This window comes from Tribolium castaneum, chromosome 5 (genome assembly GCF_031307605.1).
Source record: "Tribolium castaneum strain GA2 chromosome 5, icTriCast1.1, whole genome shotgun sequence".
Taxonomy (NCBI): Eukaryota; Metazoa; Arthropoda; class Insecta; order Coleoptera; family Tenebrionidae; genus Tribolium; species Tribolium castaneum.
The window spans coordinates 11,283,071-11,303,572 of record NC_087398.1 but is presented as its reverse complement, the minus strand read 5'-3'; the positions used below and the strand labels follow the sequence as shown (position 1 = coordinate 11,303,572).

The window sequence follows — 20,502 nt, the reverse complement described above, 5'->3', positions numbered from 1 at the left end:
AAAAAATTAATGTCGTACGAGTAGGTAATAGTTATCTAGAAAATTGCTAATAAAAGCAAAAACGATCAAGAAATTTACGGTTTCTCTACGCCGCGTCTGTCAATCTCCCAAATTATTTTATATTGTTAAAAATATATCAATTTTGTTGTATAGTTTTTTCGTATTTTTATCTAATACTCTTTTTCATAATAATGTCATAACATGTATCGAAGTGGGCGTTGAGGGGGATATTTTTAAAAAATACTTTAAAAAATATATGTATTTACTCATTTGGGGTTGATCTATTAAAAAACTAATAGCCACTTTATTTTTTAATGCTTAAATATGTTTTGAAAAAAAATTCTTAAAAAAATTAGAAGCTTTAAAATGACTAAATAATTAAAATATTAAATATTAAATATTAATTTTTTTATATGTACTTAATTATTTATTTATTATTTTATGTTTTGGGAATAGTGTTATTTTTATTGATTTTTGCATACCTAAAAACATCTCCATTTTGTCAAATAGTTTTCCCGTAATTTTTTAATACCCTTTTTTACATTAATTTGTATCTATCGAAATGGGCGTTAAAAGGGATCATTTAAAATGACAATCATTCTAAATGATCCTAAACCCAACTTTTGAAAAGTATTTCTCATACGGGGTTAATCTGTTTAATCTATAGTCACACTATATTTTTCAGGAATGTAAATTTTTTCAGAATTCTACATTTTCTGTATGTATTCCTTATAAATTAATATTAATTATACGAAATTTTATGTTTCAATCTAAAAGACATTATGCTTAAATTAAAAAAATTATAAGCCCTAAAGTTATTAAATAATTAAAATAATTAAATTTAAATAAATTTTTTTTTATTTTTTCTTAATTATTATTATTTATCGGGTCTAGTGTAATTTTTTACGGATTTTTGCATAGCCAAAAGTATCTCTCTAATTTGTCAAATAGTTTTTTCATAATTTTTTACTCTCTGCTATAAATACTCTGTGCTTTGAAGTTTTGTGGTGGTTTTTATCATTGCATGATACATTTTCATTCTTATTGCATTTTTTTTAGTTTTAAGTTTTCTTTTTTCCACCTTTTTTGTACTTACTTTTCTGCAGTTATTATATTTGGACCACTTTTATGTTTTTTTGTATATTTTTTTATTATTTTGGGGCTGAGTTGAGTAGCCTTCGGCTAGACCTTGCTTCAAAGTTTGATTATTATTATATTTTATTCATTTAATTATTTTTCAATAAAGGTCTATTATTATTACTAATTACTAACAATTATTATTATTAAAAATTGTGAGCTTTAAAATTACTAATTAATTACATTTAATTTTTTTTGTTTAAATTTTTTACTTATATGTTTTAAATATTTTTTAGAGGCGATTACGATAGTGCCAAATTTTTTGCTTTAGTTTTAATACCATAATGTGATCATTAGACTTTTTAATTGGAGTAGGAGGTTTTTTTTTCGTATATATGGTTAACTTGTGCAAACTGAGGAAAAAAAATTATAAAATAAATTATTATCATTTGATATTTGATTCTTTGACTTTTTGGTTGATTAAATATGATAATCAGCGTTGTCATACAAATATATTTTTTTATTTTACTAGGCTGAAGATGAACTAATTGGTTTGAAACATGTTTCTTAGTTTTTTTTAACATTAACTTTTGGACAATTAATTTTTGTAGTATGTGACTTTGATTTTTTTTTCTTAATTTTTTTGTAAAATAAGTGAATTAACATACTACTTATACTCGTACAAATAAAAAAAAATATTGATATCTTGTAGTTTTGCCGTAATTGGCGTTCAAATAGTGAAAATGTTGTTTTCTTTTACGTGTAAATTGTAATAAAATAATTGTTTTCCACAAGCAAACGTTAAATCATTGTGTCTGTATATTTGGTTGCCTACCATCAACACTTCTACTTTGATGAAATCTTTTAATTTTTTGTCCTTAAGGATTGTGGGGCTATGTATTTAAAAAAAATAAGTCGAAGGCATTTACGACATTTGGACGAACAATTTTTTCTTTACATATTTTTTGGAACATTATTAAACACATTTTTTATTTAAATTAATTTAACAAATAGAGTACGGAAAAAGGGTGACGTTTAAATTTCTAAACGCTAACTGAGATGTGTCACCCTGTATTGTAGACTTTACAAACTTGTAAATTTCCTATTGTACTGTCGTCGGTGCAATTTCGAGCAACTCCTGATGAATAATACCAGAATGAATGAATCAGAATTCGCTTATTGGCGAAGTTTGAAGTGTAGAAAGTTTGAATATGTTTCCTGCGCAAGCCGATTGCGCAGTGGTAAAGTTCACAGCCCACCTTGTGAAGTGTGTGTTGCGAGTTGCGAGGACGCGGTTGAGGTGTGTAGGTACCGTTTGGTGTTTTTTTCAAATAATCACCCGAAAAAACAATCTTGAAACTATCGCAAAAGTGCGTGAACACGATGTAAAAGTGCGCAGTGCGTAAAGTGCCCAGTGTGTGCCTTAAAAAGTGGCCTTTGAGTGATAAAATAAATGTTTGCGTTTGTGAGTGTTGTTTTGGCCAGGTCTTGGGATAACCTACGACAACAACAGGTAATTAATGCGCGTTTCTTCGCACTTTTGACCCGAAATTTGCGCGAAAATGCATTTGGCGGAAGTTTGGAGTTGTTGAAAAGTTGCGAAGAACAGGTAAAAGCCTGGTTCACACCGGTGCAGTGGACACGCGGTGCTTTAAATCGAGTGTTTAGGTCAAGAGCGCCGCTGTCATGTTGGCCGAATTGCTCTTGGCCGGTGTGATTCAAGTGTCAACCTCATATGGGGATTTTTTACTCTGAACGACACACTTGTTAACAATTTATTACAACGATGGGTTTGTTCAAGAATGTGACCTATGGAGAATACTAATTTGGCTTTCTTGTCCGGTTTAATACCAACATTGAATGTTAATTACAAAGCAATAACGCTTCTTCTACCTGGTTTGCTGTCATAAAGAAATCTGAAATTTTTCCTGGAAAATTTGAGTTTTCACCAACCTGGCAAAAATAAGGTCCCCTCAAGGACAAGGCCTGCTATTTACTTCTCGGCAGAAAAGAAAAAATGTATTATTTCCTCAAAACAGTTCATAGAATAATAAAATAAATCAGCTATTTTTGGAATCTAATCGCAAACGACTTAGAATTTGATAAGAATGCTAACTTGAAGAATGTTCGTTTAAATGCGGATATAAAATAGAACTTTTTAGCATAGTAATAAACCAGAACACGCAACCTGACAACAATCGGGTCTAAAAGTATTTGAAAACTAACTAGAATTCATTCTAAACATTCACAACTAATTACCGCTAAAATTAACACTTTTTTCCAAGAAGGAGTTAGCTTTCGCCAATCTTATTAACGTTACTTGACTTTTAGTACATATTAATTATAATGTTTGTCACTCTTATTTCGTTTCCTTGTAATTTGATGATTCGTGGTGCTTCTAAAATTCAAAATTTGTAAGTCATTTGAGGGAGTTTAGCGGAAGTGACCTCACGTTTTAAATTGCGAGTTGTTTTAACATTTTTATTTTTAGAATACGTGGAGAAAGAAACTATTTGTTAAAATATTCTACGGTAATTTAGCTACTTTATCAGTTTGCTTTGTTTGTTGACAATACTAGACTTTGTTGTTATAAATGCGTTTATGCTTAAAAAAGTTGAAAAATATTGCGAATCGAATTAAAGATTCATTGTTTTTAAACGCTTTTATTTACTGTCTGTTTCATATTTTCTTAACCAAATTTGAGAGTGTTCCTGTTGTTCGAATGAATTGAAATTTGGCATACTTACGTAATCTGCGTGACAATGCAATTCTATATACAGGATCACTAAAAAGTATGGATACAGTTAAATATTTTTAGAAAGGTTTAACAGAGAACCTTGAAATTTGGAAAACAGTTAAAAGTGTTTAAATTCTATCATCTGAGAGCTTATTTTAATTTTTATCGTCATTTATTTTGAAAATATAAGGCTAACTTGATTTTTTTTAATGGCACAAAGGGTTAAATTTAATCATTTTCAAAAGAGATTTTTTTTCTGAATTCAATGATGTAACATAATGCCCACTTTTACTTTTATTAAAAGTAAAAATTCTAAAATCTTTTGGAATAATAAATGTAAGTCAACTTTGAAAATAATGTTATTAGAGAAAGCCAAAAAATTAGTGGAAATTATTTTGAACATCTTTTTATTTAGTGTTTAAATTTTTTTAATTAAAACATTCTTTTTCAGTTAAAAGTGTTATTTTAACAATTATTTTTAATTTTTACTTATTTTTTTATTAATGAGCTAATGATAGCTAAAGACATTTCCAAGGCCAACAAAATTTTATTTTTAAATTATTTTTTTTTAATTTTGATAAAATTAAGTTATGCATGTGTTATGCCATGGAACTCAGAAAAAAATGTTCTTCTCAAAAATATTAAATTTGACTCTTGTTGCTATTTAAAACAAATCAAGTTAGCCTTGTATCCGAATAACAAATAGAGAAAGAAATTTCATAAACATCTGAAACTATAGAATTTATATACTCTTAAGCATACATCAAATTTCAATAAGTTTTGATGAATAGTTTTTATAATATGTAACTGTATTTATATTTTTTAGCGACCCTGTAGTTAATTATTAAGTGGGGTGTTAAAGTTGTATATGTATATGTATTTGGAACACCAAAACTATGAAAACGCCAACGTCGCATTTTCTTTCAAAATTAGCTGTTATAAATTATTATTTATGCACTTCACTTCAAAAAGAAATACCTAATGTAATTTATACTTTCAATGAGAAATTTAATCATTAATAACTGTTTTACAATTTTATCAAAAATTATTCGGTAAAATGTGTCATTGGTGTTTTTATAGTTTTGAAACAGCTAATAAGCTATCACATTATTGAATTACTAACTGAAAATGTGATAACCGATGAAAACCTGTATTTTTAAATCTAATTACAGTGTGAATTGGATAAATGTACAAATATTTTTTGACAGTAGAGCTCAAAAGAAATCAAAATAAATGAACTTGCTTTTACTAAAAATATTGCAACCTCCATATCAGCGTCTAAAAATTCGTCAAAGAACGCAACATCCACTAGGTTTACGTCTTTTCTTTCATTTACTTGACTAATGGGTGGTGATTTGAGGAAATGAAATTCGGTGGTATCTAAAAAAAAATTATGCAGAATTTTTACATTTTTATTATTTTTTGATTCGAGGATTGGTTTTTTCTGTGACTGTTTTTGCTATTTTATTATATTTTCTAGAACTAAGCCCAGAGACTAGATTGATTTAAAATTTTTGTTAGTGCCAAATTTATTCGCCAACCGAAACTCTCTAAATCTCAGAAACTTGAATATTCTGATGATTCAAGTTGAACTATTTTCACTTCTTTTGAACTCTACTATCACCTTTTACAATATTACTATTTCACGAAGTATTTAAGTTTTTTACAGTAGATAGGTACTTATTTATTTGGTCTTATTTCATATGTACAGTAAAAATAATTGCTAAAAAGACACTTTTTATTTTATCGTTTATAGCGAATCTGGGATATAACGAACTGATTTTGAATCTTTTTCTGAATTCGTTGTAACCGAACACTATTTTTTTTACACTGATACTGTAAAAAATACACAACTAGTGAACTACTGAAGCTTGTCTTGGGATATGTGAAACGAAATTTGAGTGCATTGAACGAACGAATGAATCATTGCTGCACCTAAGACACAATTGAGTAATTATTGTTGATTAGCTACGAAAATACGCGTTTGAATTCATTCATTTTTGTGATAGTATTAATAAAATATTCTCTTAATCTTTTTTTTCTTTTCTTAGATCTACAGTTAGAGCGATTAAATGAGTAATGGTTTTTGTCACGCGAATTTTCGTTTAAAGCGTGAGATTGTAGAAAATCCTCCAGGAAATTCGAAGCGTTCAACGAATTAGAACTTGGTTGAAAATCACCACCGTGTATGGCGCGTCCGCCAAGTCGCTGACCCAAGAAATATAAACCGTGTCATGACACAGGAAACACCTCTAATAAGCCAAAGCGAACCATTCGAATGGCAATTTTCAAATTGAACCGAACTAAACTACAAAAATTACAAACTTTTACGCAAACAAGGAAAATAGTGACTAATTCCGAGCTCCTATCTACGTTACTTTAATGGATATCTATTGTGATGAAAGAAATTGCAGTGATTTATTGGTTCATTCTCTTAATGCAGTTGCAGCTGCCTATTACACGTGGGCGTGTATGCAAAGTTTAACGCGTTTGATCTCTAATTTTGTTACAATATCAGTCCATTAAGTACAAGCTACTTGAATTATTTTGTTTGTAAAAATTACAATAATTTATTATCCGTGCTAGTAAACAGCGAACTAATTTAATAATTTATTTTGTGTTTGTTATTGAGCACTGATACCTATCTCTTACGCAAGGTAATCTAATCAAGCAAAACAAGAACATGCTTTTAATATTTAACTTTGAAGCTAATAACGAAGTGCGCAAGTTTTCAAAACTTTAATAAGGACACAGTTTTAAGGTTCTAATTTCCATATCAGTGAATATCTTTGCAAATAATTCTGTGTAAGCATTATTCACATACAAATTTGAATTATCTGAACATTTTTTCTTCTTTGTGAACTTCCGCAAGTTCTGTTTTCTTCTTTTTATTACTCATCGTGATCTTAATCACACGACGCTGACGCAAAATGATGTTTTAGAGGCAGCAAACAATGCTTACTTTTTATTGATCACTGTTTAGTCTACGAATCCGTAGAAATTTTTAATCGCATCATACCTATAATTTTGCGCTGGATACAAATGAAAAATTGTTGCGTTGGATAAACTCTTTTTGATCAATCGTTGGCTTTTGTAGCGGGAAGTTGCTTGAAGTCACTTTTCGATGCGTGTAAAATGACTGGCTAAAAATAAAATAAAACGTCCAAAGAATGGAGTTTCCAATCCATTGTGACAAAGTATTAGAATGTGTATAAGTTAGCTGCTAAACGATGGACGTTGCGGACGTTGAGTCACCAAAGAGCTTCAGAGAAATGAAATGAAACCTCAATGACTCTTTTCCTTCCTCCGGTTTTTAAATTGGCATTTAGTGTTTGATTGCACAGAAACGAGCACACCATCAAATGATAATTGTCTAAAAATTTGTAGTAATCACGCATGGAACGAGTTTTATTGTTATTGAAAAGTAGATATTCCGTCTTCAAGGCCGCTAAAATAACCTTGAATCCACCGGAAAAATTCATAATTAGTTCGCTGAGATTCAGACATCTGCATCGTTATTGCGATTACACCGCAGAAATGATAAACAGAAAAAATGTTTATTTATGTAATGCGACCTACATGACGAAGTGTAAAGGAATGCACACTTCCATGCAGTTTACTTCTTAAATAAATCGATTTTTATTGTTCAAACCATGTGGTGGTAAATTTCTGGTAGACAGTCGACAGCAAGTTAGAGGTGCTGTTGCAGCTGTATTGCCAACTAGTAGAAGGTCAAGGTAGACATTCTCAAGACAATTTGACGAACTGAAGAGTTCGTTGCTCCCACTCTGTAAATATTGTTATGATTCTATCACTTGTTTATCACGGTTTGAGGCAGAAAAACGCACGGTTCATTCATTGTTCAATCATACATAAAAAGATTTAAATGAGATTTCAGTGAGTAATTCGATTAGGTTTTATTAATTGTTGTTTACTTCTTGAAGGCGATTTGTAATGCAAACGTGAAGATGGTGATGGGACGGTGGAAAACGATCGTCACAAGGACACAAGGAATGTCGCTATTTCTTGAATATTTGCTAAGATTTAACACGATTTCCCAAGAGAATAAGCGATTCCGTCTAGTCTCAGGATGCGTATTGTTTTAAATTTGTGTGTTAGTTTCACTCAAAAATATTTGTAAAAATGCGGACGCATGGTACAGACTTGAACCATTTATCGAATATTTGCAACTGGAAATGATTCATGGAAGTGAAGTTGAATCGATTTGTATACGAATTGATGTTTGGAGAAATATTTAAAGACTTTCAAGACAAATAGTGAAAGGAGTTTATTAATAGTTTATGCATAGGCGAGTTTTATTTCAGACTAGTTTGTTTATATGTCAATCAATTTAACACTAGTGCTGTGAGATAATTGCATAGGGTTGGCTAACAGGAAGGAAATATTTGACAACTGTTATTAACGTTTCGTAAACATTGAATGTTTGAAAATTTCATCTCAAAAGCTGTTAATTTTTAGATACAATGTGATAAACTTCCCACCGTTTTAACTATCTTTACAAGTTTTATGAATTGTTTGTTTTATAAACAAAACTCTTAATTGCGAACAGTTGAGTACCTGGCGGTGAAAAGTTTACGTTTTGTTAAAGGGAGCAAGGGAGAGAGCGCGATTGATTATAGTTGGCAACATTGATTTATACTAATTCAGTCTTGCCATCATTTTTTTTTATAATACTGTTAGTGTTACCAGCTTTAAAAAATCACCAGTTCCTAGTTTGTAGAATTGCCTTATTTGAACCTATTTTGCCGATTACCGCATTTATATTTTTCTACTAGTATAGGTACAGTCATACAAAGTGAAAATGTCGCTTCAATAAAACGGTGGATGCCAAAAGAAAGCGAAATTAAAATTTAATTCAGAATTAAACTAATTTGAATTAAGTTGCCATTTATTTTGCATTGTCAAACGTGAAGTTAAATGAAAATGTATTTTTTAATGAAAAATTTAACAACCATGGAAAGTCAGCAATTTTTTGTTTATTTAATTCATCAGTTTTTGAAAATTATAATTTCCACATAATAGTTTAACAAATCTAACATAAACTGATTAAAATCTACTTTGTTTCGATGTCAAACCTAAAAAAAAATTGAGATGTTACTACACAAGCGTAAATAAGTTGGAACTTTTTAATAACAATTAGTTTTTAATTTTAAAAATTTCAGAAACTAAAAATATGTAAGTTATTAATTTTTACAAAACGGTTGAAATAGTATGTTGTTTCACAAAATAAAGTTAAAAATACAGAGAACCTATTTCATAAAAAATATGTTACTTAGTTTAATTTTGGAAAACAGTTTATCACAAAAAATATATTAATAATAATTTGTCTTTTGTCAGTTCCGTCTTATTAATGCATAATTTTCTTTAAGAAAATATGGTTTTTGTTAAATTGTTTATCTACTATTTAAAAAAACTAAACATATTCAAAATATCAAAAAATAAATTTTGTAACAACTAAAAAAATTTCAAATAGTTCTGTTTTTTTTTCTGGTTAAATAAATAATTTTGATTCGTTTTTAAAGACAATTACGAAACCAATAGAAAACTTAGGGCCGGCTTACAGAACATGTTAATCGCAAATAAATGTTAAATTGCGATTAACTTGAAGTTTGTCATTGCGAAATAACTGGCAACTTAATTCGAATTATGTAGTTTAATTCTGAAGTAAATTTTAATTTCGTTTTTTGCTCAAAGGATTAAACCACTAGCGGTAAACGGAGACGTAGAACTAAAGCTTCTTTTCGCAAATAAACAATGGTTTAAGTCATAAGTTAATAAGTTATATAAAATCAAGTTTAAAATAGAGAAATCTATTTCATATAAAAATTATATTACTTTTATTCTTCGACGCTGTCAAAATTTACGGTTTTTCTCCTGTGTAAAGAAGTTTTGACAACTGTTTGGCTTTTCTCAGTACGAAACGTCAGATTATTTAACAAATTTAAAGCAATTTTAAGCCTTGCTGAGTCTATTTCGAAGAATAGTATGTTGTATTCAACTCGTTTTTGTGTAAATCGGTTCATTTATTTCGCCTCGTGGATGATAAACCACTCGTTTTCACTCGTGGTTTAAAAATCCACTCGTGAAATAAAGCGTCCGATTTACACTCAAACTCATTAAATAAATAACTATTATTTTGAAAAAAAAACAGTTAATAATGGCTAGTTATTTAACGTATAATTGTTTTTATTGTTCTTTAAAAAAACTCAACATTTTCATTTAATTAACTTGTCATTGTTTGTCGATGCAAAATAAGTGGTAGCTTAATTGGAATTAGTTTAATTTAGAATTAAATTTTTATTTCGCTGTCTGTAAACAGGCCTCTAAGAAATTTATTTTGAAACTACGTCAAGTTTGCAGTTCGATAATTTACGACCATGGTTTATTGAGGCGTCATTTTCACTTTGTTCGACTGTACAAGAGTTAGTTTTTTTATGAAATTAGTGGTTGGAGTTCAAGATGGCTAAAGTACGAGTATAATTTTTGACGGGTTTTATGACCAAAAATTAGCTTGAGGTAGAAATAACACAATTTTTGGCATATTTTATAATTTTTCAATCTGTTTGTGGCGAATGTTTGATGTTTTAGCAGAAAACTGAGAGTCAAATGAAATCCGAAAATTTCGACCAGAAAGGATGAGGAAACGAGTCAGACAGATTTTCCGTCCGTCAGTAAATGAAGTGCATAAATTAAAGAGCCATTATCTCGGTGGTTATTTATGGCCAAGAGTTTTAAAGAAATGATAACCTATCTGTGTTAAGAATGCCAGACGTAAACAAACCTGCGAGGAGTGCGAGGTGTTCTGTTTAACGTCGGTGGATGTTATTCGAGACTATGGGAAAATTTTCGATAAAACTGCAATATTACATCAGAAAAAGAAATACTCTGGTTGTGTAATGACATGCAGTCTTGTAGATTAGGATGTTTAAAAAGCGTAAACCAAACAGACAATTTAATTATCTACGACAAGAGGACAGTCAACCACCACGCTTTGTTTCACTTGGTCCGAATTACTCCAAGAAATAATTATAGCGTGCGGTTTCCCTGAGATGCAAAAATCCAAAAGGTCATATCCTTGACTTATGTGGAATTTGTGCCAGCAATGACCAGCCCTAATGTGGATTTATTTGCATGTCTGCATGCAACGATTTTATTTTTACCGTAAAAAAATCCCATATTTAAATACCACGCTCTTATCAACGGGGAGTACTTAAAACAAATGTAAATATTTGGGCCTCAATCGGCTTCTTTGCATTCGTACATTCCGGAAATTGTTGAAATTTTTCAAATTTGTCTCTGAGGGGACTGAGACGAGTTTACCTGCACAAAGCCATAAATAAGACAAGTTTCAGATTAAAGAATGACGAAGTTAGTCACGCTTGTATTTAGTATTCGGCAATCATGATGATTCCGTCGTTACAACTGCAATTACATGAATGGTCTTGTAGATTCGTTAGCCGTTTATCAATGGATTTGCTATGCGTGACTGTAATCTAATCATCTTTGGCTCATCTAAACAAATAGCACAACACTAACAATTTTTTATCGAATAAAATTCTCAACATTTGAGAAACTGAATTAAACAATAGTTACACTAGCGCTTGCCTAACCAGGTTTCGCGACAAGTGCTTTCGTTGCAATTTCAAAATCGCCTTTTATGGTAATAATTTTGTCAAACATTGAAAATCGGCAAATTTCACATGCACCGGACTGCTCTCGTTGCATAAAAGACTCTTGACACGAACGTCAAGACAAGAAAGAAAAATGCAAATTTGGGCCAAACTTGAAGGGATCGCGCTATTGTTGCTTGAAAAATTCCACAAAACGCCTTGTCCCCACAACAATGGTACAATTTGGTCGTAACGAGGTAGACAAATTCATTGACATAGAGTAAATCACAATAAATGAGCGTTGTTCCCACGGCGGATATCCTAGCGGTGGCTAAGGAGCCGAGGGCGTGTGTCCGAGCGTATCAACCCTTCCATTTATGACCGGAAGTTGCTTAACTCGAAATTTTTGTTTCAGACGTAGATGCATGGTAACGCCAACGACCGCAGGGCCCTCGAACGAGAGGCTCTGCGAAATGTTATCAACCAATGGAACGCCAATCGACTGGATCTGTTCGAGTTATCCGAACCGAATGAGGTAACCACAACTTGTTTTCTTAAATTACTTGAAAACTGTCAAAGAACTTGAACTACTTTCGTATTGTCTGACGAAACTGAAAGATTTGCATAAACAAGAAGAAGTGACACGAGAATGTCTAATAAGTTCAGTTATTCAGTATGGTTGGGTGAATTTGGACAATACGACGTGGGTACTTCCTCGGGCTGGGCTAGGTCAACCGACCGTGTCTCCCGTTCCCTCACTAGGGCGAGGTCTCTGATTCTTGAGAAGCTAGGTCAACAGGTGGCCCAACTCCAATTTATTGTGACAACGTGACGGTTTAAAAAATATAATAATTTTTATTCGAATTTATTTTCATGTTGCCATAAACCTCAACCATTTTACGGTTTCTGGCTTAATTTAACCAAATTAGGCAACAAATTGATCTCAAGTCAAGCAATAGCATGTTTTTAATTCTTTGTGCAAATCAGAAAAAATCAAATGTCTTTGGAAAATCGGACTAAATAAAATTTTGAGTTTTTTTACAAGTTCTGCATTTTATTTAACGAAAAATATGTTAATTTTTTTTTAAATAATTAGCGACCTCTTTCATTTAGTCACTAAAATATACAGGATGCTGCAACTCAGTGATACGCTGTTGAGAGTAAAAAATCTTGTTTTTTTTATTAAAGTCGTATTTTAATAAAAAATCGGAAGCTCCAACTTTATTTCGAAAACTTCTTCAGTTTTTATTATTTTTCAATGTTTTTATGTAATAAAAAAATCAACTGGTTTACAAAATTTCGCTTTTTGTCTGTTGTAAATGTTACAGTTGATCCTACATACTTTTGGAGTTTAGCTTTCAAATCTGAACTCCAAAGGCCTTCAGCTCGAGTTTCCATTTTAGAGCTTATGAAAAAGTACGGAAATTGATAATAACTTGAGCTGGAATAGGAAAAAACTGTTGGCTGTTTTGAAATGAGTGTCCAACAGTTACTCAGTAACAAACAAATCTGAGGCAACAAGTAAATGACTAAAAAAGCTATGTGCATTTTCCTAAAAAAATGCTAATATAAGTTATCTATATTTCGTAAACTAGAGGTGATAGAATTTTGTTGGCTTGTTGACACCAACAGCAAAAAAATCTGGGACAACAGATAAGTAAATGATTAAAAACTGTGTACCTTTTTATTAAAGAAATCATAACCCAAGTTACCTTTATCTCAAAAACTAGAGCTGATATAAAAAATCTGTTTGCAGTTTTGAAGTCAGCGTTCAACTGCATATCTGAGGTGACAGACGTACTGTAAAGTACTGTTATTTTTATTTTGCTATCAGTCAGTCTCTAGCAGTTTTTTTGAAATATAAAATATGAAAATTTATCAAAAAATTAAAATTTGCATGAGCATGAGCCAACAACTTTGGAAACCGTTTCAAAAATAATTCATTTTTATCGTTGATCAACTTTATTGTAATACTCGTAATATCATTTATTTAAAATTCGTTATTTATCAGTAACTTTAATACACAGTTTTTTTTTACTACTTTTACCTTTATATTTAAGCATTTACGCCAGTTTTTAAGCAATTTTTATCGGAAAATAGGTTTAAACTTTTTAAATAAATTAAGTTTTCATTTAACAAATCGGCCGAGTTCGCGGTAGTGATGCTAATTCAACAGAAAAAAGCGAATTTATTAATAAAACCACATTATGAATTGATTATTTTGTTAAATAAGGGTGATTCTTGTTAAAAGATAAGCTATATCAAGTAAAATAATCTGACAAATGAAAATTTAGCACCTATTTTTGTGGTTTGGCGTTTGGCGTTGATCTAACAGAACTTTCTGACATCAGCGAGTTTTTAATAAAAAAATAAACCAAAAAGTAAGGACAGTATAGTTGTTAATAATGCGAGAGCGAAAACCCAAGCTCAAAGTTCGAGGGCTGTCGTTATGCAACGAGCGTACGCGAGTTACATAGCTAGACATCCGATAACTTTAAGCGTTTTCTTATGAGCGTATGCGAGAGTTATTAATTTTTTTTTGTTGGAACTTTTAATTTAAAACACGTAGCTATGGGAAACGTGTTTTAAAATAGTGTTTATAATCTAGGATTCAGATATAAAAAGGAAGGCTTAAAACGTTACTAACAAAAAAAAACACATCGTTTTGGATAAATATTTGTTGGTATAACAAAAACGTCATCCTACGTGAATCAGCTTATGTTTTTCCCTATTTAAAAAAATTAAAGTAAAATAAAGTGAAATGAGTAATTGAATGAGCCAATACTAAATATTAATGAATCATTTCGTGCCTTCGTGTGTACAATAATTTCAATATTTGATATTGGAACTTGTGGACTTTGAAAGACAAATAATTTAGAAAATTATCTAGAAAAAAGACGTTAAACCTTTTTCTACTAGGTTTTAATTAAAACGTGTGATTTTATTGAAGTACATACTACTTTAAATTTAAGGAAATACTTATAATTACTTGTAATTACCCATGTTTGTAATATTTATTTTGCATACAACATACAGAAAAAGTTAAAAAGAAAATAACAAATACGGATTCCAACGAACTAAAGGATTTTTGTATCTCATTTTTAATTTTTTTATTTTCTAATTGTACCAATCCATAACAATCGTTTTTATTTTAATTTTGTACGAATTCGTCTCAATTTCAATTAAATAAAACAGAAATAACTGTCCTTTCTAATAAATATGTTAATTTTATTTAATGTTTCTTGTAGTATTTTTATCCATTTTCCTACTTTTCTCTAAGTTATTTGATTGCTATGTTTGTTATAAAAATTCCAGCCATTAAACACGGCAATTACGCCGAGAAACCTGGAAACATACAAACGCCAGAAAAATGACGAAAGTAGGTGAAGAGTTGATGCATTTGTTACTTTCACAAATAAAATATAATCTGCAATTTAAATCAGATAATGTTTACACGGAGAAAGAAAATAACGAAAAATTTCGCCGGCGCCCTCAAGCGTTACAAATGAAATGATGTAATTAGTCTCCAAAGTCTTTCGACCGCATCAGAACTGTTACACTTATCATTATGGACGAGAGGGTGTTTAAAACGCATGATTAAACAACACATATGTTTATCATTTGAGAGGAATTTCAGCACCTGTTCAGTGCGAAAGAGGCGTGTCTTAAATACTATGATGCCTATAGTGGGTTACTATTTACTCCGCAAGGTAAAGGACAACGACCGCATTGGTTTCAAATTCTTGATAAATTGTGGAAATATTTTGAAACGTCTCAACGGTACAAAAATTTCATAATTGCTCCCAACGGTTTATCGCCAATACGCTCACTCTCATTGTGATGCAACTAATTATGGGAATTTTAAAATGAATAATTATTTTTTCTAGGACTTGGAATTCCACGGTGTTATGCGATTTTACTTCCAAGACTCGGGGCAAAAAGTCGCCACCAAGTGCATACGAGTGGCTTCGGACGCCACTGTGGAAGACGTGATCGGAACTTTGGTCGAAAAATTCCGACCCGACATGAGAATGTTATCAGGTAGGAACTAACGCACTGATTTTTTTCACTGACGTCATGTTTTCAGTGCCTTCCTACGCTCTCTACGAACTCCATGAGGGATGCCCCGAACGACGAATGCTTCCCGACGAGAAACCGCTCCTTGTGCAGCTCAACTGGCACGTGGACGACCGCGAGGGACGGTTTCTCCTCAAAAATATTGACGACAAAACGGTAAATACTCCAATTTTGCAAAAATCCCAGTTTTATTCATTTACTTCAGACCAACTCGGTCGGTTCTCTCGACTCGAATGCGAGTTTTCGGCGAAAATTATCGAAGCGAGAAAAGAAGCAGTTGAAGAAACAGGAAAAACTCTCGAGAATGAAAAGCGAAAATGGTGATATTAACGATAAGGAAGACGGCGTTGCGGAAAAATTATATACAGGTTTGTGGTGGGTTTGTTGTTGGACGGTACAGATGAGTGTTTGCAGAATTGCCCGAAACGTCGTTCACGCGCTCGATTTCGAACCCGGAGGCGGTGATGAGGCGGCGGAGGCAACAAAAACTGGAAAAGAAATTGCAGCAGTTTAGGTCGAAGGATGGAGGGCCTGATACGGGTAGGCTGTTAGCTCTCTCAGTTAATTGTTATAATGCATAATTAACTCGATAATTAGGCGAAAAGCGGGTTAATTATTATCGATAACAATTTAATTAATATTATCTCTAAATTGATTAGTGATTGAGACAATTATAGCTAATGAAAAGAATGATTGAACGTTCAACACCAGAAAGTTCGTTTTAGTCCAGTTAACAGCATTAATAAAAATTCCTTTCAAAGATTATGTAATTTAGAAGGTTGAATTTGGGCGTTTGGCTTAGGAAAATTTGTTTTAAAGGCAATCTTTATGCCCGTAATGGACCTTATTACAAATATTTATCTTCGAGTGCAGTCGTTGAACGTTTAAAATTTTCATTTTATTAATAGTTTTTTAATTGTTTTTTCAAGTGGGTGTTTGATATGGCAGCAATGTTAATGCTAATTGATAATTTTTATGGCTTTTATAATATCAAGACAGATTTGCTACTTGCATCATTGTTTAATGGCTCATTACAGGATAAGTAATAGCTAGAGTAATGTTTGTTTTTAATTGTTCTTGCAATAAAATAGTAATGAATTAGGGAATAAACTTGAACACATGTGCACGTAACTAAAGATGAAATTCCGAGCGTCCAAGTTGGCAACATTGAATATAAAACGCTTTTGAATCGAATAAAATGTAAAAAAAAATTGAGATTATTTTTTGACTGCTAAAAGACAAACTACACCAAAATTTCTTAGTAATTTCAGGTAGATATGTTATTTTACCCAAAAAATTGTGTCATTATTTAAAAAAAAACTTTAATAATTTCAATTGTTTGTATTTTATTTACCATAAATTGTGAGGTCGAGTTACAACCTACGTCTGTGCGCCCATATAAGAACAATAATATTGCGTAATCGATTGTTGTAATATTCTGTAATATTAAATATTGATTGCAAGTGTTACTTACGCAAATTAATTCAACGTATTTATCTTCCATTTCATTTGAATTGCTTTAAGAAATCTTTAATGTTTTTACAAATTAGAAAAAATACAAAATAAGTCTGCTAAAAGTAATTTTTGTTATCTTAATCTTAAAAACGAATAATCGGCGTTTTTTTTAAATATACTTTAAATTTTTCTATATCCATGTGAATTTTTTCTGAATGTATCTACAATACTTCGTAATACTTAAACATTTATTAAATAAAAATATTTTTTGTTGGTAACATTTTAAGCCTTCTGAATCCTATATTATAAACACTATTTTAAAACACGTTTTCGACACCATCGTGATTTCACTATTTTAAATCACGCTTCCCATAGCAACGTGTTTTAAATTAAAATGTTTCAACAAAAATAACGATTTCAACAATTGAATAACGAATTTCGAATAAGCGAAAACGCTTAAAGTTCTCTGGTGTCTAGGTATGCAACGAGCGTATACGACAGCTCTCAAACTTTAAGCTTGTGTTTTCGCACTCGTATTATTAATAACTGTAAAATAACAATTAACAAAAAATTTATGATTTCTAATATCATAGGATCATGCATAAATGGTGCTGTGTACAAAATAGACGTTAAACAATTGGCTCTATCTCTAAAATTACGTTGAATTATTTAAAAACAATAAAAATAATAATATTTGTAAAAGCCTCCTAACGTTAGTGAATTAATTATTTAACCAATTTTAATTATAATGAATTGTAAAAAAAATGATAAAAATCACACGCTCAAAGAAAAATATAAAGTATTTAATTGCAGACGCTGATTTTTGTGATTTATGAGATTTTTGAAATACTGTAAAAATAGGCATACTTTAAGTAGATGCAGCCGAGGATTCAACTTAGAATTATAAAAAACATTTTTCTGTGTTTAATTTTTCAATAAAAGTTTCGCAAATTTACTTAAAATTGTGATAGAAACGGCCAATTTAAAAAATGTAAAACAACAATGAATATAAAAAGTACAAACTAATTATTAAACACTGATCGGCTTGTTTGCATAAAAGAAAGTAGATAAGCAGTGAAAATAATAAATTTTGCAAAAAATTATATTTATGAAAAGTTGTACTTGTTAAGTTTTATTACGTGGTAAAATTAGGACACGTATTTCTGATACAGCCTGTATATAAAAGAATAAAAATAAATAAAAATTACGAAATAGGTAAAACAAATTTTAACAATTAGTACCTAACATTAAGCAATTCAACCTGAGAATACCATTTAAAACTGTAAGAGGCAGTACACAGTTTACAATAGGTGAAATTACGTTAAGTAGGCCAGTAGCGTTTAAATGGGTATAGAATAACACTCTTTTCGAACCAATTCGTGACTTTTCGACTTTCTTTTGACGTAATTCCTCTGAATAATTGCGAACAACTTGTTAAAATGCTTAAGAAAATGGGAAAAAATAACGTAACTTTTGACAAAATATTACGATAAAACATCAGTTTTTAGCCGAAAAACGTGTTTAAGTATTCGTCATTAGCAAAAATAACACCACTTGCACTCAGTTTGAAGAAATTTTGCGAAATTGGTCTACTTTTAGACACATACATACAAAGATTGTTGCTATCTCCCAAATCACCTTAATTTAAATTTTTAATTTTTATTTCAATAAAGATTTTTAGAGACTAACGACATTTTTACATATATTTTTTACACAGTACAGCATTGAAGTTTCGTGTGTTTTACAATTTACGCAGAATAAATAGAAATTTATTATACAGCATCTTAGTATTTACTCAGTTAATTTAAACTAAAGGGAATTGTAGAAACGTTCTGAAAAAGTTTACATGCATAGAAAAAGTGTAAAGTTTTTAGCAGCAAATACATTCAATTGTTATTTTGACTTTTGAATGTAAAAAATAACGAGAATTTGACAAATTTATCTCATTTTTGATCTAGAATCTGATTTAGATTGCCGTATTTAAAATTAAATAAATAAATAAATAAATAAACATGAAAATTTTTGCTTTAGGTGTGGATAACGCTTACACACTTAATTTTTTTATTAACGCATTGTCTTATACTTTGATAAGGACTTGCATACACAAATGTGTAATCGATTGATTGTGTGTTGTGTAAATTATTGTAATTATTTAAATTAAAATTTCTTTCTTAGGTGGCACTTTGAAAATCTATGGCGAGGCCTTATGTAAAGACGTGCCTTACAAAACCCTCCTCCTCTCAGTGCGGGATTGCGCTGGTGCTGTGGTCCGGGAAATGTTGGAAAAATACGGTCTCAACAAAACAGACCCATCTCAGTGGTGTCTCGTCCAAGTGACCCAACAACCAGGAGTCCCTGACACTGAATACGTCCTCGACGATGACGAATGCCCCTTATCTATTCTAATGAACTCGCCAAACACCGGTAAGTGAAGATAACTAATCTGCGTTCGACTGAAGAGACAACAGGTGGCGCACTGTGTGATCCTCTTAATTTTTTCCCGATTTCCGATTCCGGTTCAATCAAACATCAAAGTCACAGAATTGTTCATTTGTATCTTTTTTGTCGTAAAAAAACCAAGCCGATTTCCGGTTAATAACCCGGTTGTGCCAATGGTAGATTTCTTACCTTTTCTGCGTGGGTGAGGGTCTCTTGTCCTGAAGTAGCGCATGCTTGGGTGCACACACCGTACCTTCAAGCAGTGCGTCATTCTCGGCGAAGCTTCGCCGTGGAACGTTCAGTTTCTTGAGGACCAATATGGACAATATCGGTAGATTAATCCGGGACCAATCCCGCTCGAGTCCGGTGACTCCGGACAGTGATTCAAGTGTTTTGATTGTGTTCCGGCCCGGAATATTATGCTAGTTTCGTTGAAAGATGATGGACTGGGGCATCAGACGTACGTATTAGTGCTGCTTTGTGTTGTTAGATGCATATAAGAGCGAGTCAAACGAGTTTTGCTCGCCGGCCGCTGCATCAGTGGCTGATTTATCGAGTTGATTTTTCGAAAACCAGTCACGCGCGATGCTCACTATTTTCAATATTTGATCGAATGTGAAAAATTTAGACGGAGGATGACGTTTCCGACGTGGAATATGGACTATAATTAATTAACAGTGCAACCTGTTGGGGTTCTCATGATTGATCGGCGATTCCACTGCATTTTGGCTGATCCGTTTCTAAATGTAATTAGCCTTGGGTATTTTGAATAAATACGTTAAAGAGGAGTGGTGAATAAAGAGAGCATTATTTGCATCCGGTTTCAAGGGAATTGCTTGACTTCCTTCCCTCGTAATGTTGGCAGATGTATAAAGCAAACTTTAAAGGTTAATGGATATTAATTGAATGTGAAGTTAATTCTAAAGTCAGTAATGATTTTCAAAATTTTTGCACGATTTTCTACTGTGAGCATTTTTATAGAGATCTTCCGTGAGGCACAACGTTATTGAATTTTTCTACCGGTGAAAACGTTTCCAACTTCCATTTGCTTTGGTCTATTGTTCGTACAATGTTACGAGCAGGCAA

The 20,502-nt window shown here is 31.4% G+C and overlaps 1 protein-coding gene across 4 annotated transcripts in view; it reads left to right on the top strand.

Annotated features, from left to right (window-relative positions):
* Positions 1-2,318: 2,318 nt before the first annotated feature.
* The window catches only part of cno (canoe), a 52,459-nt gene continuing 34,275 nt past the window's right edge, over positions 2,319-20,502 (top strand). For 2 of the 4 annotated variants that reach the window (XM_015979924.2, XM_015979923.2), the window contains exons 1-7: positions 2,319-2,590; positions 11,861-11,980; positions 15,333-15,486; positions 15,533-15,678; positions 15,728-15,890; positions 15,937-16,062; positions 19,153-19,401. In XM_015979924.2, the coding sequence (XP_015835410.2) occupies positions 11,867-11,980; positions 15,333-15,486; positions 15,533-15,678; positions 15,728-15,890; positions 15,937-16,062; positions 19,153-19,401 (952 nt within the window). In that variant the 5' untranslated portion in view covers positions 2,319-2,590; positions 11,861-11,866. Of the gene's footprint in view, positions 2,591-11,860; positions 11,981-15,332; positions 15,487-15,532; positions 15,679-15,727; positions 15,891-15,936; positions 16,063-19,152; positions 19,402-19,673; positions 19,877-20,502 lie in introns of those variants that run through there. The other 2 variants (XM_008194814.3, XM_015979927.2) reach the window with 2 other exon arrangements.